At 32.2% G+C, this 24,398-nt stretch overlaps 2 protein-coding genes across 2 annotated transcripts in view; one reads left to right on the top strand and one right to left on the bottom strand.

The window, feature by feature from the left end:
* speck overlaps positions 1–24,398 on the top strand; it is a 220,581-nt gene that overhangs the window by 111,795 nt on the left and 84,388 nt on the right. The gene's annotated exons all lie outside the window — the stretch shown is intronic.
* On the bottom strand, positions 169–13,221 carry LOC142233598 (uncharacterized). The gene is made up of 4 exons (XM_075304576.1): positions 13,165–13,221; positions 12,951–13,109; positions 1,845–2,018; positions 169–416 (listed from the first exon to the last, which is right to left on the bottom strand). The coding sequence occupies exons 1-4, from the start codon at positions 13,219–13,221 to the stop codon at positions 243–245; spliced, it is 564 nt and encodes a 187-aa protein (XP_075160691.1). The 3' UTR covers positions 169–242.

Genomic DNA, 24,398 nt, shown 5'->3' with positions numbered 1-24,398 from the left:
CTTTATCGCCGATTGAAAGCCATAACTCGTTTCAAACGTAGCCAATGCGAGCAAATCTAAACTGATTTTGTTTGTAACCAATAAAATAAAAAATACATACATATCTGTATATACATAATATAAATAAATGTACAAAATTTACAAGCCACCCAGTAGAATTGTCCCGCCTAAAATTCCACCATATTTATTTATTTATTTACAATGATTGTAGAAAATTATATAAACAATTAAAAATGTTGTGCTTATACATTTCTCTTTTGATATTTTTCACTTATATCATACGAAAAGGATACTTCTCCAATAAGCTGGCGGGGATGGCCTTCGTAAAATTTGAATTCAGCTTTATAGTAACTCGGTGGTATTGGTACCGGAATCATCGCCGCATCTATGTATAGACCAGCAACAAATATTTTACCCTAAGTAAAGCAAAATTTAAAGATATTTTAAAATTTCAGTAATATGTATTGCAATTTTCATAATTTTCATAGAACGTAGATTTGTAACAAGTTTATTTGGAACGAAATTTTAAACAAATTTAATTGTACTTTGATAATAGCTTCCTTGGTTTGGAAACAATACAAAAATCTTTAAGAGAAAGTCAAAATCGTTAGGAACAATTTTTTTTAAAGTAAAGATACACAGAAAAAATATCAACAAAATATTTCCAATTATTAAAAATCTAATTGCCTCTGAAAATTTTTTCAACTAAACAATAAATTGATATTAACTTTTTAATCAAACCAGAAACATTAAGTCAATTAGGTCAATGATTGACTATTTTAAATTAATTTAATTAAAAAAATAATTGATACAATTAACATTTTATTCAAACTCGGAAGACCAAGTCAGTTGAAAAAATAAAATTTTTTAATTTTTAATAAAATTTATTAATTGATACAATCATCTTTTTAATCAATTAAGAACACCAAGTTAGTTAAGAATATTTGTGAAGATTTTCGCGATTTTTATTAAAAAATTATTTTTAATTTAATGCAAAACTAAATTAATTGTTTAACTGATTTTATTAAAAACTTAATTGAAAATTGGATTGAAGTTTAAGTAAATAATTAACTAAGATTAATTAAAAACTGATTGAGTTTTCCCGTCGATATCAATTATATTTTTGATGGAATCAAATAAAAATTTTTTTTTTTTTTGCAATAAACATCAGTTAAATTTTAATTGAATAAATTTAAAAATTGATTGAAAATTTCAAATCAAATCAATTAATTTCTTAATAAAATATTTCAAATCAATTTCTTAATAAAATATTTTTCTTGTGCCCAATTAAAACTGGTTAATACTATCATTTTTGAGATTGAAGATATTTTAATTAAAAAAATTAATTGGATTAATTAATTTTGTGATTGAATCAGAAAAAAGTGTTTGTGTGTATATTACAAAAAAAAAATATGTATATATATTTGCTTTATTTTTTTATATAAAGTAATAATTTTAAAATGAAATTAAGTATTGAATCCATGGATTAAAGATAAAAAACTTAAAGTATATGCTAAAACTTATAATGAGAATTAAGAAAGCCATTTTTTTACTTTGAATTATCGGTTATTATTTGGATTATCTGGCATTACTTTACAAGTGAAAATTTGTTAAATAAAATCTTTATCCTACTTTAAATTTTATAGAGACTTACTAAAAACTGTATTTACACTCAAAAATTTAGTTTAAACGAATATGAGAAAATAAATTAGGGACAAACATTATAAATTGGGACTTATTTTACTCTTAAACAGAATCACCTATAACAAATGGTAAATTCGTTTATCTAAAATTTCGTTCCGGGGAAAACTATTTTTTCTTTGTATGTACAACATTGAACATACCGTATAAGGACAACTATGGTTGACATTTGAATATTTCAAAAGAGGTTCCATTGCAATTTTCATGTAAGGGTTAAACAATTTGCGCTCAAAAAATTTACACACATTGCCAGTATAATTAACAAGAAATGGACGATATATTCCAACATCGTTGCGTTTGAAGAAAACCATGTTTGCCTGTAACGAATTAAAAACATTGTATTTAACAAAAAAGGTTCACTAATTTTGTTACAAAATATGATGGCTTTTTTGTAATGTCCGACTGCACAGAAAAAAATTTCACGAAAATTTTTCCAATTAAAATCTTAATTGAGTTTTAAAAAATATTCAATTGAAAATTTAATTGATTCAACAAATTATTTAATTGAAATAAAAATCAATCACACAAATTAATACTATCAATTAAATATTTAATTGGATCAATTAATTTTTTAATTGACTATCAATTAATTTTTTAATTGATACTATAATTTCTGTGATTGAAGACATTTCAATTAAAAACTTAATTGGATCAATTAATTTCGTGATTGAATCAGAAAAAAAAATTTGTGTGGGTCTGTCTATTGTGATCAACTTTCATACTAGAGCTATCGGCCTGGAATTTAGCACAGAGATGTTGTTTGTTTGGTTGCAAGCGGGTGAAGTTCGTAAATGGGCTATATCGGTACAGATTTTTTTTTATATCTTCCATATACATGATCCCTCGAATTCATTTCTTGTGGTTCTAAAAAATTTAAAACTAAAAAGTAAGAAAATTCTAAAGTCGAGCAGGGCCGACTATATATATTATACCCTGCACCAGTTTGTAGTTCCCCATTTTCGATACAATATAAAAGTTTTTGTTCCCATATACATATAATTAAATCTGACTCGATCTGGATAAATTTTTTTAGATTTCTTCAAAATATATAGACTTAAAATTTCAGTCGGCCAATGCTCTGGGGTGGGACACAATGGTAGTAAAGAAAATATGGGAAACATTTACATCAGAGGTAATTTTTGGACAACTTCGCAAAAGTTATCGGTCGATAGATATGTAACAGGTTGGCTGATAAGTCCCCGGTCTGATACATAGATGGCGTCGCTAGTATTAATTGCATATTATTTTTATATAAAGGGTGATTCTTTTGAGGTTAGGATTTTCATGCATTAGTATTTGACAGATCACGTGGGATTTCAGACATGGTGATGCTCAGTATGCTTTGACATTTCATCATGAATAGACTTACGATCTGCCACAACGTCGAATTTTCAGTGAATGGGCCCTAGAAAAGTTGGCAGAAAATCCGCTTTTTTATCGACAAATTTTGTTCAGCGATGAGGCTCATTTCTGGTTGAATGGCTACGTAAATAAGCAAAATTGCCGCATTTGGAGTGAAGAGCAACCAGAAGCCGTTCAAGAACTGCCCATGCATCCCGAAAAATGCACTGTTTGGTGTGGTTTGTACGCTGGTGGAATCATTGGACCGTATTTTTTCAAAGATGCTGTTGGACGCAACGTTACGGTGAATGGCGATCGCTATCGTTCGATGCTAACAAACTTTTTGTTGCCAAAAATGGAAGAACTGAACTTGGTTGACATGTGGTTTCAACAAGATGGCGCTACATGCCACACAGCTCGCGATTCTATGGCCATTTTGAGGGAAAACTTCGGAGAACAATTCATCTCAAGAAATGGACCGGTAAGTTGGCCACCAAGATCATGCGATTTGACGCCTTTAGACTATTTTTTGTGGGGCTACGTCAAGTCTAAAGTCTACAGAAATAAGCCAGCAACTATTCCAGCTTTGGAAGACAACATTTCCGAAGAAATTCGGGCTATTCCGGCCGAAATGCTCGAAAAAGTTGCCCAAAATTGGACTTTCCGAATGGACCACCTAAGACGCAGCCGCGGTCAACATTTAAATGAAATTATCTTCAAAAAGTAAATATCATGGACCAATCTAACGTTTCAAATAAAGAACCGATGAGATTTTGCAAATTTTATGCGTTTTTTTTTTAAAAAAGTTATCAAGCTCTTAACAAATCACCCTTTAGTACCAACCTTCAAATGATTCGTGTCAAAATTTGACGTCTGTAAGTCAATTAGTTTGTGAGATAGAGCGTCTTTTGTGAAGCAACTTTTGTTATTGTGAAAAAAATGGAAAAAAGCAATTTCGTGTTTTGATAAAATACTGTTTTCTGAAGGGAAAAAATACCGTGGAAGCAAAAACTTGGCTTGATAATGAGTTTCCGGACTCTGCCCCAGGGAAATCAACAATAATTGATTGGTATGCAAAATTCAAGCGTGGTGAAATGAGAACGGAGGACGGTTAACGCAGTGGACGCCCGAAGAGGTGGTTACCGACGAAAACATCAAAAAAATCCACAAAATAATTTTGAATGACCGTAAAATGAAGTTGACCGAGATAGCAGAGGCCTTAAAGATATCAAAGGAACGTGTTGGTCATATCATTCAGCAATATTTGGATATGCGGAAGCTCTCCAGATCTGGCCCCCAGTGACTTTTTCTTGTTCTCAGACCTCAAAACGATGCTCGTAGGGAAAAAAATTGGCTGTGATGAAGAGGTGATCGCCGAAACTGAGGCCTATTTTGAGGCAAAACTGAAGGAGTACTACCAAAATGGTATCAAGAAATTTGAAGATCGTTATAATCGTTGTATCGCTCTTGAAGGGAACTATGTTGAATAATAAAAACGAACTTTGACAAAAAAATGTGTATTTCTTTGTTAGACGAGGGACTTATCAGCCAACCTGTTAGCCCCCATATAGACCGATCTCCCGATTTTACTTCTTGGGTTTCTAAAAACCAGAGTCTATCCGATTTAGATTGGAACTCTAGAAGTATTTTAGGACCACAAATAGATGTACCAAATGTGGTGTGCTATAGCCCCCATATAGACAGATTTTTTGATTTTACTTCTTGAGCTTCTAGACACCGTAGTTTTTATCCAAATTGCCTTAAATTTTTAAATCTAGAGATTTTTTAGAGTCATAAATAGGTGTTCCGAATATATTGTGTATCGGCACAGATTTTGATATATCCCCCTTATAAACCCGCCCGTCGATTTGGGGTCTAGATTATATAGGTTTTTCAGAACCACAATCAGGTGTGATAAATTTGTTGTGTATAGGTGTATATTTTTGGCATAACACCAATATGGACAGATCTCCCGACTTCATCCCTGGAATTATATAAGCAGTAGTTTTCATCCGATTTGCCTGAAATTGTAAAGGAATTTTTGTTATCAGTCTATTTGGTAAGGCCTCATTATAGACCGATATCACTTCTTGATGGTATAGAAATTTGCATGAAACTAAAAGTAAAATTCCCCGATTTTACTTCTTCTAAACATTCGAATGATTGGGGTAAAAATCTACAGATTTTAGATTTTAAATCATGATTTTGATGCACACCTACACGATATGTTTATGATTCCTCTAAAAATCAAACAAAAATGGCTGCTATAAATCTAGAATCTATGACTATTTAATATTATCTTCGGGCAGCGTTCTGGTTGAACTAATCTGCTTAGGAGAATACCTGTCATCAAACCGCCCTAAAATTCTATATATTATCTATATATTTATCTTTGGTGGTGGGTATTTGAAATTCGGCCTGTCCGAACTTACTGCAGTATACACACAGAGAAGGAATATGATCACCTTAAACATGTTTCAAGAGCAAAATATTATTTTTGTATGGTGACCATGTAACATGTTTGTCACTAAAATATTATTTTCTCGTCAAATATAATCTGCTTGCCGAAATCAGATACATGATTTCCGAGAAAATAACATGGTTGCGAAAACCATGTTACATGGTCACCACCCAAAAAATAACATTTTGCTCTAAAAACATGTTTGAGGTGATCATATTCCTTCTCTGGGTGTATATTTGTGCATTCTTTATACCCTGCGCCACACTGTGGAACAGGGTATTATAAGTTAGTGCATATGTTTGCAACACCCAGAAGGAGACGAGAAAGACACATGGTGTCTTTGGCAAAAATGCTCAGAGTGGGCTCCTGAGTCGATATAGCCATGTCCGTCTGTCCGTGAACACATTTTTGTAATAAAAGTCTAGGTCGCAGTTTTAGTCCAATCGACTTCAAATTTGGCACAAATATGTGTTTTGGCTCAGAATAGAACCCTATTGATTTTGGAAGAAATCGGTTTAGATTTAGATATAGCTCCCATATATATATTTCGCCCGATATGGACTTATATGGCCCCAGAAGCCAGAATTTACACTAATTTGCTTAAAATTTTGCACAAAAAGAACAATTAGTACTATAGTCAAGTGTGCCAAATTTTATTGAAATCGGTTCAGATTTAGATATAGCTCCCATATATAACTTTCGCCCGATTAACACTTATATGACCACAGTGGCCAATCTTTTACACCGATTTAATTGAAATTTTGCTCAGGGAGTAGAATTAGCATTGTAGCTATGCGTGTCAAATTTGGTTGAAATCGGTTCAGATTTAGATATAGCTCCCATATATAACTTTCGCCCGATTTACACTCCTATGACCACAGAAGCTAATTATTTGCTCCGATTTAGTTGAAATTTTGCACAGGTAGTAGAATTAGCATTGTAGCTATGTGTGCCAAATTTGGTTGAAATCGGTTCAGATTTAGATATATCTCCCATATATAGCTTTCGCCCGATTTACACTCATATGACCACAGAGTCCAATTTTTAACTCCGATTTATTTAAATTTTGCACAGGGAGTAGAATTAGCATTGCAGCTATGCGTGCCAAATTTGGTTGACATCGGTTCAGATTTAGATATAGCTCCCATATATATGTTTTTATACCCTCCACCATAGGATGGGGGTATATTAACTTTGTCATTCCGTTTGTAACACATCGAAATATTGCTCTAAGACCCCATAAAGTATATATATTCTGGGTAGTGGTGAAATTCTGAGTCGATCTAAGCGTGTCCGTCCGTCCGTCCGTCTGTCCGTCTGTCCGGCTGTCCGTCCGTCTGTGGAAATCACGCTAACTTCCGAACGAAACAAGCTATCGACTTGAAACTTGGCACAAGTAGTTGTTATTGATGTAGGTCGGATGGTATTGAAAATCGGCCATATCGGACCACGTTTACGTATAGCCCCCATATAAACCGATCCCCAAATTTGGCTTGGGGAGCCTCCCGGAGCAGCAAAATTCATCCGATCCGGTTGAAATTTGATACCTGATGTTAGTATACGGCCTCTAACAACCATGCAAAAATTGGTCCATATCGGTCCATAATTATATATAGCTCCCATATAAACCGATCCCCAGATTTGACCTCCGGAGCCTCTTGGAGGAGCAAAATTCATCCGATCCGGTTGAAATTTAGTACGTGGTCTTAGTATACGGTCTCTAACACCCATGCAAAAATTGGTCCATGTCGGTTCATAATTATATATAGCCCCCATATAAACCGATCCCCAGATTTGACCTCCGGAGCCTCTTGGGGGGGAAAAATTCATCCGATCCGGTTGAAATGTGGTACCTGATGTTAGTATACGGTCTCTAACAACCATGCAAAAATTGGTCCATATCGGTCCATAATTATATATAGCCCCCATATAAACCGATCCCCAGATTTGACCTCCGGAGCCTCTTGGAGGGGCAAAATTCATCCGATCCTGTTGAAATTTGGTACCTGATGTTAGTATACGGCCTCTAACAACCATGCAAAAATTGGTCCATATCGGTTCATAATTATATATAGCTCCCATATAAAATTCATCCGATCCAATTGAAATTTAGTACGTGGTGTTAGTATATAGTCTCTAACAACCATGGAAAAATTGGTCCATATCGGTTCATAATTATATATAGCTCCCATATAAACCGATCCCCAGATTTGACCTCAGGAGCCTCTTGGAGGAGCGAAATTCATCCGATCCAGTTGAAATTTGGTACATGGTGTTTGGTATATGGTATCTAGCAAACCATGCAAAAATTGGTCCATTTCGGTCCATAATTATATATAGCAAAAGTCATCCGATGCGGTTGAAATTTGGTACATTTTGTCAATATATGGCCTCTAACAGCCATGTAAAAATTGGTCAATATCGGTCTTTAGTTATATATAGCCGATGACTTATTACACAAAAATTGGTCCATATCGCCAAAAATAATCTACCAAAACTTTATTTCCATAGAAAATTTTGTCAAATTTTATTACTATAGAAAGTTGTGTCAAAATTTCATTTCTATAGAAAGTTTTGTCAAACGTTTATTTGTATAGAAAATTTTGTCAAGTTTTTATTTCTATAGAAAATTTTGTCAAAAATTTTTTTTTGTCAAACTATATTATATACGTATTTAATCGGCCTTTTTTTGTTTAATATATACCCCGTATGGGCTAACTTACAATTTAGAAGACAGTGTTAAAAAGTTTTACGATAACTTGCCATCGGCAAGTGTTATCGCAACCCAAGTAATTCGATTGTGGATGACAGCCTTTAGTAGAAGTTCCTACACTGTTAGAAAAATATGTTTTTCATATGTTCCGATATAAACAAAATGTGTTTCGGGCACAATTTTTAAACACAATATATTTAAGAGCAAACATGTAATGTTCCTAAACTAACACTAAATGTTTGGGACATCTATGTTAATATGTTAGAATATATTATGTTTGGGGCATGAATGTTTCATAAAAATCATATGTGTGAATGCAAACATATATAAATTTACAAATTTCGACTGAACATACATATGTTGTGATATTTTATTCAAAGCGACAGAGAGGGTGTAGAGAAAGAAATAAAGATGGAAACCGGGAGAGTTGACGAAAGATACCAACAAAACACAGCGAAAGAATCAAAAGAGAACAATTTCTGTGAAACCGCTTGTATGTTGTTTCGGAAAACTGTTTTATGATAAGGCCAAAAATTTGATATGCTTAAGTCTAAATATTATTTAATTTGAATAAAGAGAATAGACATTCGGAACCAAGAGAGTAGACATTTGAAAAACAAACAGCATATGTTTTCGCCTTGAGAGCAACATATTATGTATGTGTTGACATGTGTTTTGTTTATAATTTTGGCATTATGGGCACAATTTTTTTCTTGGTTCGTTAAAAGGAATCAGGGGTCTTAATAAAAATAACGAAAGGGCACTATACTCTTTTTAGAGTTGGGAGAGTAAAATGAAATAAGGAGGAAATAGTGAAAAATTACACAGTAAAATGTATAAAAACAAAGTTTAGTTCCTCTTTATTAATAAGTAGTCCACGAGGAGTTGACGGACACCTTCAAATATAAAAGTGACTATAAATTTTTAATAACCCACATTTCGAAGTTTTATTATAAAAATTTAATGTAGAATAAATATAAATGTGTAAATTAAAAAAAAAAAATGTTCGGTCGGAGCAGGGATTGAACCCACGACCCTTTGCATGCAAGGCAGACATGCTAACCACTGCTCCACGTGGCAAACAAATGTATGTTTCTGTTAAATAACGTTATGTTTGCATGGGCTCGTGGGCGCTGCAAACTATGCTATATAAATGTAACTTATAACGATATTTATCTGCTGGTGACTATAACAGCTACGTAGCCCAGTGGATAGTGTGTTGGCTTACAAACTGTATGGTCCTCGGTTCGATTCTCCGTGCAGGCGAAAGGTAAAATTTAAAAAAATTATAAAAGTGAATAATTTCTTCAACATTATTTGTATTACAGAAAAAGGTGCCAATAACTAAAATATTTCGTGGAAGTGAAAATTACGAGTATGTTAGGGAATGAGCACAATCGTCTTTGGGAAAAATTCTTCCAAGCATATAATATTTTTGGGCTCAAAATGCTTCCAAACATATAATATGTTCACATAAAACAAACATATTAATGTTTCGGCAGTATCCAATAATATATGTGCTTCCTGCAAAATATGTTTGGAACATATGTTAAAGAAGCGATTTTTTCTGAGGGTGTACGCAATCCATGGTGGAGGGTACATAAGATTCGGCCTGGCCGAACTTACGGCCGTATATACTTGTTCTGATTTCGACAAAAATGGTCAAAATACCAACATTTTCCTTGTAAAATCGCCACTGCTTAGTCGAAACGTTGTAAAAATGACTCTAATTTTCCTAAACTTCTAATACATATATATCGAGCGATAAATCATAAATAAACTTTTGCGAAGTTTCCTTAAAATTGCTTCAGATTTAAATGTTTCCCATATTTATACCCTGCGCCACTCTGTGGAACAGGGTATTATAAGTTAGTGCATATGTTTGTAACACCCAGAAGGAGACGAGATAGGCACATGGTGTCTTTGGCAATAATGCTCAGTGTGGGTCCCTTAGTCGATATAGCGATGTCCGTCTGTCCGTGAACACATTTTTGTAATCAAAGTCTAGGTCGCAGTTTTAGTCCAATCGACTTCAAATGTGGCACAAATATGTGTTTTGGCTCAGAATAGAACCCTATTGATTTTGGAAGAAATCGGTTCAGATTTAGATATAGCTCCCATATATATCTTTCGCCCGATATGGACTAATATGGTCCTAAAAGCCAGAGTTTTGGCCCAATTTGGTTGAAATTTTGCACAGGGAGTAGATTTAGCATTGTATCTATGCGTGCCAAATTTGGTTGAAATCGATTCAGATTTAGATGTAGCTCCCATATATATCTTTCGCCCGATATGCACTTATATGGACCCAGAAGCCAGAGTTTTATCCCGATTAGCTTGAAATTTTGCACATGGAGTACAATTGGTAGTATAGTCATGTGTGCCAAATTTGATTGAAATCGGTTCAGATTTAGATATAGCTCCCATATATATGTTTTTCTGATTTCGACAAAAATGGTCACAATACAAACATTTTCCTTGTTAAATCGCCACTGCTTAGTCGAAAAGTTGTAAAAATGATTCTTATTTTCCTAAACTTCTAATACATATATATCGAGCGATAAATCATAAATAAACTTTTGCGAAGTTTCCTTAAAATTGCTTCAGATTTAAATGTTTCCCATTTTTATACCCACCACCATAGAATGGTGGCGGGGGTATAATAAGTTTGTCATTCCGTTGTAACACATCGAAATATCGATTTCCGACTATATAAAGTATATATATTCTTGATCAGGGAAAAATTCAAAGACGATATAGCCATGTGCGTCTGTCTGTCTGGCTGTCTGTCTGTTGTAATCACGGTACAGTCTTCAATAATAAAACAATCGTGCTGAAATTTTGCACAAACTCGTCTTTTGTCTGCAGGCAGGTCAAGTTCAAAGATGGGCTATATCGGTCCAAGTTTTGATATAGTCCCCATATAAACCGACCTCCCGATTTGGGGTCTTGGGCTTATAGAATTCGTAGTTTTTATCCAATTTGCCTGAAATTGGAAATCTAGAGGTATTTTATGACCACAAAGAGGTGTGCTAAAAATGGTGAGTATCGGTCCATGTTTTGGTATAGCCCCCATATAGAGCGATCTACCGATTATATTTCTAGGGCTTCTAGAATCGATAGTTTCTATCCAATTCGCCTCAAAGTGGAAATCTAGAGGTATTTTAGGACCATAAAGAGGTGTGCAAAAAATGGTGAGTATCGGTCTAGGTTTTGGTATATCCCCCATATAGACCGATTTCCCGATTTGGGGTCTTGGGCTTATAGAATCCGTAGTTTTTATCCAATTTGCTTGAAATTGGAAATCTAGAGGTATTTTAGAACAATAAAGAAGTGTGCCGAAAATTGTGAGTTTCGGTCCATGTTTTGGTATAGCCCCCATATAGACCGATCTCCAGTTTTTACTTCTTGGGCTTATAGAATCCGTAGTTTTTATCCAATTTGCCTGAAATTAGAAATTTAGAGGTATTTTAAAACCCTAAAGAGGTGTGCTGAAAATGATGAGTATCGGACCATGTTTTTATATAGCCCCCATATAGACCGATCTCCAGATTTTATACTTGGGCTTATAGAAACCGTAGTTTTTATCCCACTTGCCTGAAATTGGAAATCTAGAGGTATTTTATGACCACAAAGTGGTGTGCCAAAAATGGTGAGTATCGGTCCATGTTTTGATATAGCCATCAGATAGACCGATCTCCCGAAATTACTTTTTGGGCTTCTAGAAACCGTAATTGTTGTCCACTTTTCCTGAAATCGAAAATCTGGAGGTTTTTAGGAATACAAATAGGTATGCAAGAAATGATTTTATATTTTAGGCTTCTGGAATCCGTAGTTTTTATCCAATTTGCCTGAAATGAGAAATCTACAGGTATTTTAGGACCTTAAATATGAGAGCCGAAAATGGTGTGTATTGGTCCATGTTTTGGTTTATCTCCCACATAGACCGATATCCCGATTTTACTTCTTGAACTTTTAGAAACCATAGTTTTTATCAAATTTGCATGAAATTTTTAATCTAGAAGTATTTTAGGAACATAAAGAGGTGTGCCGAAAATGGTGAATATCGGTCCATGTGCACTGATAATGAAAATTGCTTGAAACTGAATTATAGTTCCCAGATTTTACTTCTGGTAATAATTTAAATAATGAGGGTAAAAATCTACAGATGTTAGATTTTAAATCAAGGCGTTATTTCATTTTCTTGAACACTTGCACACGATGTTTATGATTCCTCTAAAACTGAAACAAATATGGTTCTTATAAATCCAGAATCTGATCTAGTCTTCATAGGTAAAATCTTTGAATTTATCTTCGGGAAGTGTACTGGTTGAACAGATCTGCTTGTCACCAAATCCTCCTGAAAATTTCACAGGAAACTATATATTTGATTCACGGTGGTGGGTATTTAAAATTCGGCCCTGCCGAACTTACTGCTTTATATACTTGTTTTTACTAACATTGTGTTCCACCCTAGTGCATTAGTCGACTTAAATTTTGAGTCTATAGATTTTGTAGAAGTCTATCAAATTCTGTCCAGATCGAGTGATATTTAAATATATGTATTTGGAACAAACCTTTATATATAGCACCCAACACATTTGACGGATGTGATATGGTATCGAAAATTTAGATCTACAAAGTGGTGCAGGGTATAATATAGTCGGCCCCGCCCGACTTTAGACTTTCCTTACTTGTTTTAAATTAAATTACATATTATTTTAAAATACTCACTGTAACATTTGTTAAGCTATCCTTAATGTAAGTCGTCATATAAACCTCGCTTTTATAACGATTTACAGGCTTAAGTCGACAAGTGTGATTCCAAAAGTATTTTGCATTGTGTTTACATAAAACGCTCTTCACTTTAATATAAATTGCTGAGTCCAATGGCTGAAATGATGAAGGGATAAAATCCTTGTACTTGAATATTTTATTGTGTAATTACCTCGATAAATATATTAAAAATGAACACAAATACGATTGCTCGTAAGAACATGGCCATGATAGCCAATTCTCTATTGATGACTAACTTAGGTTCAATTTTGGGTTGAAATGTAATTTCTGTCAAATTTTAGCAATTCAAAAAAAAATGTATATATACTTCTAATGGCATTATCAAAAACAAATTATATTAATTTTTGTTGGAAGTAGTCATTAGTATAAAATATCTGAATAGTAATCGATTGAGTAAATTAACTTAAATATGAAATATGAAATCTAGATAAAGGGTGATACGGTCAAAATTTGGTCAATATAAAATTGACGCAGTTCTTTCAATTTTGCATTTAAAAAACCTGAACACCCCTCATTTTGAAGGTGTGTGTGTGTGTAGAATGTTGCTCTTATTTTGATTTTGGAATTCACTCTTCAGTTGTCAAAATGCCGTCCAAGCAAGAAGAGCAGCGTTTCAAAATTTTGCTCGCGCATCGCGAAAATCCGAGCTACTCGCACGCAAAGCTGGCAAAAATCGCTAAAAGTTGCCAAATCAACCGTTACAAATGTAATTAAAGTGTTTGGGGAACGTTTGTCGACAGCCAGGAAGTCTGGATCGGGGGGAAATCGAAAACCGGAAGCCTCTGAGACGACAAAGAGAGTTGCCGGTAGTTTCAAGCGAAACCCTAACCTCTCTCTCCGAGATGCCGCAAATAAGCTGGATGTATCGTCTACAACCGTGCATGGAGCCAAAAAACGAGCCGGACTATCGACTTACAAGAAGGTAGTGACTCCAAATCGCGATGATAAACAAAATACGACGGCCAAAGCGCGATCCCGGAGTCTGTACACGACGATGCTGACGAAGTTTGACTGCGTGGTAATGGACGACGAAACCTACGTCAAAGCCGACTACAAGCAGCTTCCGGGACAGGAGTTTTATACGGCAAAAGGAAGGGGAAAGGTAGCAGATATTTTCAAGCACATAAAACTGTCAAAGTTCACAAAGAAATATCTGGTTTGGCAAGCCATCTGTACCTGTGGCTTGAAAAGCAGCATTTTCATAGCTTCCGGGACTGTCAACCAAGAAATTTACGTGAAAGAGTGTTTGAATAAACTTCTGCTGCCTTTCCTGAAGAAACACGGTTGTTCCGTACTGTTTTGGCCGGATTTGGCATCTTGCCATTACGGTAAAAAGGCCATGGAGTGGTACGCCGCCAACAACGTGCAGGTGGTTCCCAAGGCCAAGAACCCTCCCAACACGCCAGAGCTCCGCCCAATTGAGAAATATTGGGCTATTGTCAAGCGGAACCTAAAGAAGACCAAAAAAACTGCTAAGGACGAGCAGCAGTTCAAGGCAAAATGACTTTCTGCGGCGAAGAAGGTGGACAAGGTGGCTGTACAAAATCTGATGGCAGGTGTCAAGCGTGAGGCCCGGCAATTCAGATTTGGAAAAGCGAAAGCCCAACTGAATATTTTTCCTGAATTTTATACTAATTGAACTTGAAAAAGAAATTTAATTTGATTTTTTTAATAAATGATTTCACCGATTTACACGCGTTTTCCCTTGACCAAATTTTGACCGTATCACCTTTTATTAAGTACTAACGAAACTAAACGAAAGAAACTTTTTATTATGTAACTATATTTAACTTCAAATCCATATGCATACATAATACGAAAAAAACTAGAATATACACCCTTCAAAAAATATATACGCCAAAACACGTTCTGTTTCATGCAAGTAAATTTGTGGATATTGCTTATGTTCGGCCGGGCCGAATCCAAAGGAATAATTCCATGAACTAAAATAAAGTTAAATTGGCTTTAGTGAAATAGAGGGCTCACTTATTTTTAGTCTACTTCTATAAAAACGGAGAGCTTAGACAATGGACTTTGATAGTGTGACGTGGCCTAGCATGACAAATAAAATTTTTAAAGATATTGAATTTGCCCAGTAAAAACTCCTATTACCAGGATCCACCTGGATTGTCCCGGAAGTTCGTCTCTAGGAAGTGTCCCGAATTTTTCACAAAATTTGCCAAATATCCCGGAATTTCAATTACTCAAGGCATATCTTTTATTTTTATTTTTTTTTTTTGCATTACTTATAAATAAACAAGTATATACAGCAGTAAGTTCGGCCGGGCTGAATCTTAAGTACCCACCACCATGATTTAAATGTAATAGTTTCCCAGCAAAAAAAGCGTCACCAAAAAAGTAATGAAAATGTTCTTTTTGGATCCGGAAGTGGTGCAAAATTGACACGGAAGCGATGAATCCGAATTCAATGGTTTGGATGTAAAGTAAAGTAATTCTGTGATATTTTGTCAAATAAATAATTTTTATAATTTGTTATCATTTATAATGGATTCTAACGATAGTCGGAAACGTTTGACCTTAAATATTTTCAAAAATTCACAATTTTTTCAGATTAGATTTAGCATTTTTTCGACAAAATTTAAATGATTTGTACCATTTTATAAATTCTTACTCTGTTTTTAACCTATTTGAAACAAAAAAAGTTAAAATTACCCATTAAAAGTATGAAAAAACCAAGGTATAAAAAATTGAATTAAAAGAACTTCCTGGGTAGTTAAAATAAAGAACACCATTGGGAGTGCATCGTCTGGAAGTGCTTTAAAAGTTGTGCCTTTGGAATAACTTCCAAATTTTTTTCCTGGGTTACTTTGAAAACTCTTCGTCGTAGCGGGTTACTTGATAATATATAGCATTAAGGGATTTGATGACAAATCTTCTCCCAAGCAAATCATTTCAACCAGTACGCTTCTCGAAGGAAAAAATTAAATATTCTACCTATGAAGACCAGATCAGATTCTGGATTTATGAGAACTAATTTTGTTTGAGTTTTAGAGAAATCATAAACATATTGTGTATATGATGAAATAACGCCTTGATTTGAAATCTTAAATCTGCAGATTTTTCCCGCCATTTTTTAAATGAATACGATGAGTAATATCTGGAAATTTTACTTACTAGAAGTCTAAGAAGAAAATCGGGAGATCAGTCATATAGGGGATAGACCAAAACATGGACCGATATGGACCATTTTCGACACACCTCTTTATGGTCCTAAAATACGTCTATATTCTAATTTCCGGAAAATTGGATAAAAACTACGGATTGTAGAAGCCCAAGAAATATAGTCGGGAGATCGGTCTATATGGGGGCTACACCAAAATATGGAGCAATAGGCACCATTTGCGGCACACCTAACGGTTGGCTGATAAGTCCCCGGTCTAACAAAGAAAAACACAATTTTTTTTTTGTCAAAATTCGTTTTTATTATTCAACATAGTTTCCTTCAAGAGCGATACAACGATTATAACGACCTTCAAATTTTTGATACCATTTTTCAGTTCAGGCGATCATCTCTTCATTGCAGCCAAAGTTTTTCCCTGCGAGTATCCTTTTGAGGTTTGAGAAGAAGAAAAAGTCGTTGGGGGCCAGATCTGGAGAATAAGGTGGGTGGGGAAGCAATTCGAAGCCCAATTCATGCATTTTTGCCATCGTTCTCAATGACTTGTGGCACGGTGCGTTGTCTTGATGGAACAACACTTTTTATACCCACCACCATAGAATGGTGACGGGGGTATAACAAGTTTGTCATTCCGTTTGTAACACATCGAAATATCGATTTCCGACTATATAAAGTATATATATTCTTGATCAGGGAGAAATTCTAAGACGATATAACGATGTCCGTCTGTCCGTCCGTCTGTCTGTCTGTCTGTCTGTTGTAATCACGCTACAGTCTTCAATAGTGAAGCAATCGTGCTGAAATTTTGCACAAACTCGTCTTTTATCTGCAGGCAGGTCAAGTTCGAAGATGGGCTATATCGGTCCAGGTTTTGATATAGTCCCCATATAAACCGACCTCCCGATTTGGGGTCTTGGGCTTATAGAATTCGTAGTTTTTATCCAATTTGCCTGAAATTTGAAATCTAGAGGTATTTTATGACCATAAAGAGGTGTGGCAAAAATGGTGAGTATCGGTCCATGGTTTGGTATAGCCCCCATATATACCGATCTCGCGATTTTACTTCTTGGGCTTATAGAAACCGCAGTTTTTATTCAATTTACCTGAAATTGGAAATCTAGAGGTATTGTAGGACCACAAATACGTGTGCCAAAAATTGTGAGTATCGGTCCATATTTTGGTATAGCCCCCATATAGACCGATCTCCCGATTTTACTTCATGGGCTTATAGAAACCGCAGTTTTTATTCAATTTACCTGAAATTAGAAATCTAGAGGTATTGTAGGACCACAAATACGTGTGCCAAAATTTGTGAGTATCGGTCCATGTTTTGGTATGGTCCCCATATAAAACGACCTCCCGATTTGGGGTCTTGGGCTTATAGAAACCGTAGTTTTTATCCAATTTGTCTGAAATTGGAAATCTAGAGGTATTTTAGGACCATAAAGAGGTGTGCCGAAAATGGTGAGTATCGGTCCATATTTTGGTATAGCCCCCATATAGACCGATTTCCCGATTTTACTTCTTGGGCTTCTAGAATCCGAAATTTTTATCCTATTTGCCTGGAATTGGAAATCTAGAGGTATTTTTGGGGTCATAAAGAGGTGTGCCGAAAACGGTGAGTATCGGTCCATACTTTAGTATAGCCCCCATAAGAACGATCTCCCGATTTAACTCCTTGGGTTTCTAGAAACCGTAGTTTTTATCTGATTTGCCTGAAACTATAAATATTCTGGTATTTTAAGCTCACAAAAACGTGTATCGGATTAAGTTTTTATTTGGTCCATTTGGTAATGCCTCCATATAGACCAACTTCACTTCTTGAGGGTGTAGAAGGCGCACTGATCATGAAAATTGCTTGAAACTCAATGTAAAATTTCCAAATTTTACTTCTACAGATTTAAGATTTCAAATCAAGACGTTATTTTATAATTTTCTTGCACACTTACAAGAGATGTTAATGATTCCTCTAAAACTCAAACAAAAATGGTTCTTATAAATCCAGAATCTGATATAGTCCTCAAAGGTGAAATCTTTAAATTTATCTTCGGGAAGTGTCCTCAAGTCCTCAAGCCCTCCTGAAATTTCAAAGGAAACCTTAATATTTGGTTCATGGTGGTGGGTATTTAAGATTCGGCCCGGCCGAACTTAGTGCTGTATATACTTGTTTCTTCTTCACATGGGGCCGTTTTGCCGCGATTTCGACCTTCAAACGCTCCAATAACGCCATATAATAGTCACTGTTGATGGTTTTTCCCTTCTCAAGATAATCGATAAAAATTATTCCAGGCGCATCCCAAAAAAAAGAGGCCATTACTTTGCCAGCGGACTTTTGAGTCTTTCCACGCTTCAGAGACGGTTCACCGGCCGCTGTCCACTCAGCCGACTGTCGATGGGACTCAGGAGTGTAGTGATGGAGCCATGTTTCATCCATTGTCACATATCGACAGAAAAACTCGGGTGTATTACGAGTTAACAGCTGCAAACAATGCTCTGAATAATCAACACGTTGTTGTTTTTGGTCAAATGTGAGCTCGCGCGGCACCCATTTTGCACGGAGCTTCCGCATATCCAAATATTGATGAATGATATGACCAACACGTTCCTTTGATATCTTTAAGGTCTCTGCTATCTCGATCAACTTCATTTTACGGTCATTCAAAATCATTTTGTGGATTTTTTTGATGTTTTCGTCGGTAACCACCTCTTTCGGGCGTCCACTGCGTTCACCGTCCTCCGTGCTCATTTCACCACGCTTGAATTTTGCATACCAATCAATTATTGTTGATTTCCCTGGGGCAGAGTCCGGAAACTCATTATCAAGCCAAATTTTTGCTTCCACCGTATTTTTTCCGTTCAGAAAACAGTATTTTATCAAAACACGAAATTCCTTTTTTTCCATTTTTTTTTCACAATAACAAAAGTTGCTTCACAAAAGACGCTCTATCTCACAAACTAATTGGCTTACAGACGTCAAATTTTGACACGAATCATTTGAAGGTTGGTAATATATAAAAATAATGTGTATTTAATACTAGCGACGCCATCTATGTAACAGACCGGGGACTTATCAGCCAACCTGTTAGAAAATGTTCTCAAAATTTTATTTCTGTAGGAAATTTACTCAAAATTTTATTTCTAAAGAAAATTTTCTCAACATTTTATTTCTATAGAAAATTTTGTCAAAATTTTATTTCTATTGAAAATTTTCTCAAAATTTTATTTCTATAGAAAATGTTCTCAAAATTTTAAATCTGTAGAAAATTTACTCAAAATTTTCTTTCTTTAGAAAATTTTGTCAAAAAATTTTGTTTTCTATAGAAAATGTTGTCAAAATTTTATTTCTATAGAAAGTTTCCTCAAAATTTTATTTCTATAGAAAATTAAGTCAACATTTGATTTCTATAGAAAATTTTCTCAGAAATTTTGTCAAAAAATTTTGTTTTCTATAGAAAATGTTGTCAAAATTTTATTTCTGTAGCAAATTTTCACAAAACTTTATTTCTATACAAAATTTTCTCAAAATTTTATTTCTATAGCAATATTTTCTCAAAATTTTATTTCTATAGAAAATTTTCTCAAAGTTTTATTTCTATAGAAAATTTTCTCAAAATTTTATTTCTGTAGAAACTTTTGTCAAATTTTTGCTTTTTTTTCAAAAAATTGTTTTCTATAGAAAATTTTCTCAAAATAGTATTTCTAATTTTTTTTTTCAAAAATTTTAATGCTGTAGAAAATTTTTTCAAAAATTTATTATTTATTTTATTTATTTATTATTTAATTTATTATAATTACAAATAACAATAAACTTATTTATACGGGCATTAGCAACTAGAGTCTATCAGCCTAACCGATCTTACTCAAACTTAGCACACAGTAACCTTCTGTGGTATAAACCAAACCTTCAAAATATCATCCAAATCGGCTTAGATTTAGATATAGCTCCCATATATATGCAACGCCCGATTTTAAGAAATTTGTCCCTGATAACCTTATTTTTGACCATAGTGGCCTCATTTAGTAACCGATCGTACTCAAATTTAGTACATGGTAATCTCCTGTGACGTCAACCAAATCTGCCAAATATCATCCAAATCGGTTCAGATTTAGAAGAAGAAATGAAGCTTTGAGTCATTCGATTAAAGAGTTATGATTTTCCTATTATATTTACTGCGATAAGTAAATTAAAGATTAGCAAAACTATAAATGCCTTTACTATTATGACCATATTGACGACTGTGATTTAATTTCGGTCGAAATGAAAACTATGTAATACAATACATTGCGATGACAAATAATAATAATTGCTCAATTAACTAGAAATTGTGGATATGGTATTTGTTAAAATGTTGGAAATTACTTTGGTAATAATTATGAATATCTACATACATAACTAGCGCGTGTTCGTATATGAAATAATATTAAAATTAACGTTGATATTGAAACTTTGGATTAAAAATATTTTATTTTAAAGATTTTGCATCTTTGGCTTAAAACCTTTTTTGAAATTAAGAAAACATTGTTATACCCTTAACCACTCTGTGTAATGTGGTATTATAAGTTAGTACCTATGTTTGACGATAAAATTGTGTCAAATTTTAATTCGCAATCGCAAATTTAATCGAAATCGCAATCGATTTCAATTTTGACACAATTTTATCATAATTTTGTTTTTATAGAAAATTTTGTGAAAATTTTATTTCTATCGAAAATTTTGTCACAATTTTATATCTATCGAAAATTTTGTCACAATTTTATATCTATAGAAAATTTTGTCAACATTTTATTTCTATAGAAAATTTTGTCAAAATTTTATTTTTATAGAAAATTTTGTCAAAATTTTATTTTCAAAAAAAATTGTGAATATTTTTTTTCATAAAAAATTTTGTCAAAATTTAATTTTTACGAAAAATTTTGTCAAAGTTTAATATTTATGAAAAATATTGTTAAAATTTAATTTTTATGGAAAATTTTGTCAAAACTTTATTTTCATAAAAAATTTTGTGAATTTTATTTTTCATAAAAAAAATTGTCAAAATTTTATTTCTATAAAAAATGTTTGGTTTAAAGAAATAATATTAAAATTAACGGAGATATTGAAACTTTGGATGAAAAATATGTTATTTGGAAGATTTGCATCTTTGGCTTAAAATTTTTTTGAATTTAAGAAAACATTGTTATACTCTGAACCACTCTGCGTAATGTGGTATTATAAGTTAGTGCCTATGTTTTGAATTCGCTTACGAATTAAAATTTGGCACAATTTTATCATAATTTTATTTCTATAGAAAATTTTGTGAAAATGTTATTCCTATAGAAAATCTTGTCAACATTTTATTTCTATAGAAAATTTTGTCAAAATTATATTTCTATAGAAAATTTTGTCAAAATTTTATTTCTATAGAAAATTTTGTCAAAATTTTATTTCTATTGAAAATTTGGTAAAAATTTTATTTTTATAGAAAATTTTGTCAAAATAGTATTTCTAGAGCAAAATTGTTCAAAATGTTTATTTCTATATAAAATAATATAAAAATTTTATTTCTATAGAAAATTTTGTCAAAATTTTATTTCTATAGAAAATTTTGTCAAAATTTTATTTCTATAGAAAATTTTGTCAAAATTTCATTTCTATAGAAAATTTTGTCAAAATTTTATTTCTATAGAAAATTTTGTCAAAATTTTATTTCTATTGAAAATTTTGTCAATATTTTATTTCTATTGAAAATTTTGTCAAAATTTTATTTCTATTGAAAATGTTTTTTTTTTTCTGTAGAAAAAATTTAAAAATTTTTTTCTATAGAAAATTTTGTCAAAATTTTATTTCTATAGAAAATTTTGTCAAAATTTTCTTTATATAGAAAATTTTGTCAACATTTTATTTCTATAGAAAATTTTGTCAAAATTTTATTTCTATCGAAAATTTTATCAAAATTTTATTTCTATAGAAAATTTTGTCAAAATTTCATTTCTATAGAAAATTTTGTCAAAATTTTATTTCTATAGAAAATTTTGTCAAAATTTTATTTCTATTGAAAATTTTGTCAATATTTTATTTCTATTGAAAATTTTGTCAAAATTTTATTTCTATTGAAAATGTTGTCAAAATTTTATTTCTGTAGAAAAAATTTAAAAATTTTTTTCTATAGAAAATTTTGTCAAAATTTTATTTCTATAGAAAATTTTGTCAAAATTTTCTTTATATAGAAAATTTTGTCAACATTTTATTTTCATAGAAAATTTTGTCAAAATTTTAATTCTATTAAAAATTGTGTCAAAATTTTATTTCTATAAAAAATTTTGTCAAAATTTTATTTATATAAAAAATTTTGCCAAAATTCAATTTCTATAGAGAATTTTTAAAAATTTTATTTCTATAAAATCTTGTCAAAATTTCATTTCTAAATAAATTTTGTCAAAATTGTATGTCTTAGAAAATATTTTTTTTATATAAAATTTATTTTATAGAAAAATTTGTCAAATGTTTATTTCTATAGAAAATTGTGTCAAAATTTTAATTCTATAAAAAATTGTATCAAATATTTTTTCTATAAAAAATGTTGTCAAAATTGCTATTGAAAATTTTGTCAAAATTTTATTTATATAGAAAATTTTGTCAAAATTGTATTTCTATAGAAAATTTTTGTCAATATTTTATTTCTATAGAAAATTTTTGTCAAAATTTTATTTCTATAGAAAATTTTGTCAAAATTTTATTTCTATAGAAAATTTTGTCAAAATTTTATTTCTATTGAAAATTTTATCAAAATTTTATTTCTATAATTTTGTCAAAATTTTATTTATGTAAAAAAGTTTGCCAAAATTCAGTTTCTATAGAGAATTTTTAAAAATCTTATTTCTATAAAATTTTGTCAAAATTTCATTTCTAAATAAATTTTGTCAAAATTGTATTTCTTAGAAAATATTGTCAACATTTTATTTTATAGAAAATTTTGTCAACATTTTATTTGTATAGAACATTTTGTCAAAATTTAATTTTTATAGAAAATGTTGTCAAATATTTATTTCTATAGAAAATTGTGTCAAAATTTTAATTCTATAAATAATTGTGTCAAATATTATTTCTATAAAAAATGTTGTCAAAATTGCTATTGAAAATTTTGTCAAAATTTTATTTCTATAGAAAATTTTGTCAAAATTGTATTTCTATAGAAAATTTTTCAAAATTTTGTTTCTACAGAAAAATTTGTCAACATTTTATTTCATTTCATGTTAGCCTGATACCGAAACAGGCAATTGACGTCCAAATGCATTATATTTAATTATACAATTATTTTTCGAGCTTTATGGACAGATAAAGATTAAGGAACATGGTTAATAGAGCCATTGAAAAGAAAACGCCAGATACAAATCTATACACGCCTGGACTGTACATGTTTCGGTTCGGGCGAATGAACCTTTCCACAGCCTTTAGTATAGATCTGGCTGGGAGAGATAACTCAATTTTGTGCCCTTTATGCTAACTCCTTATGGAGAAAACATTTGGGAAATTTCCTCTTACAAATTGAATCATCTTTTCTCCCACTGTACATCATCTTTTCATATAACTTACAAGTTTTCTCCATAAGGAGTTAGCATAAAGGGCACAAAATTGAGTTATCTCTCCCAGCCAGATCTATACTAAAGGCTGTGGAAAGGTTCATCCTTCAAAATTTTGTCGGAATTCCGAAGCGATAAATTACCCCTATTGATAAAACTATACATCCTGAATTTTATTGCGGTGTTAAAGGCAATATGCAGCAAAATCAATCAAAACCAAAAAAAAAAAAAATCAATCACAAAAATTAGTTGTATCAATTAATTTTTTAATTGGCTTTGATGATTGATACTATCATTTTTTTTTGATTGAATACATTTGAATTAAAAACAAGTAAGTAAAGTCTAAAGTCGGGCGGAGCCGACTATATTATACCCTTCACCACTATGTAGACAAACATTTGTGTTACCATCTCAACTACTTAAAATTTGCTGGGAGCTATATAAAGGTTTGCATTTCCAGATACAAATACTTTTAATGGAAACAATTTTTTGTACTTCTACAAAAACTCTAGAATTAAAATTTAAATCGGCTAACGCCCTGGGATGATACACAATGTTAGTAAAAAATATGGGAAATATGAAGCGAGAGAAATTTTAATGCAATTGTACAAAAGAGATTTATGATTTTTCAGGCGTATTCGAGATATAGGACAATTAGAGTAATATTTACAATTTTTGCTACTCAG

Source organism: Haematobia irritans, chromosome 1 (assembly GCF_050003625.1).
Source record: "Haematobia irritans isolate KBUSLIRL chromosome 1, ASM5000362v1, whole genome shotgun sequence".
Lineage (NCBI taxonomy): Eukaryota > Metazoa > Arthropoda > Insecta > Diptera > Muscidae > Haematobia > Haematobia irritans.
The sequence above is the reverse complement of the archived record's forward strand: the minus strand, read 5'-3'. Positions and strand labels throughout refer to the sequence as shown.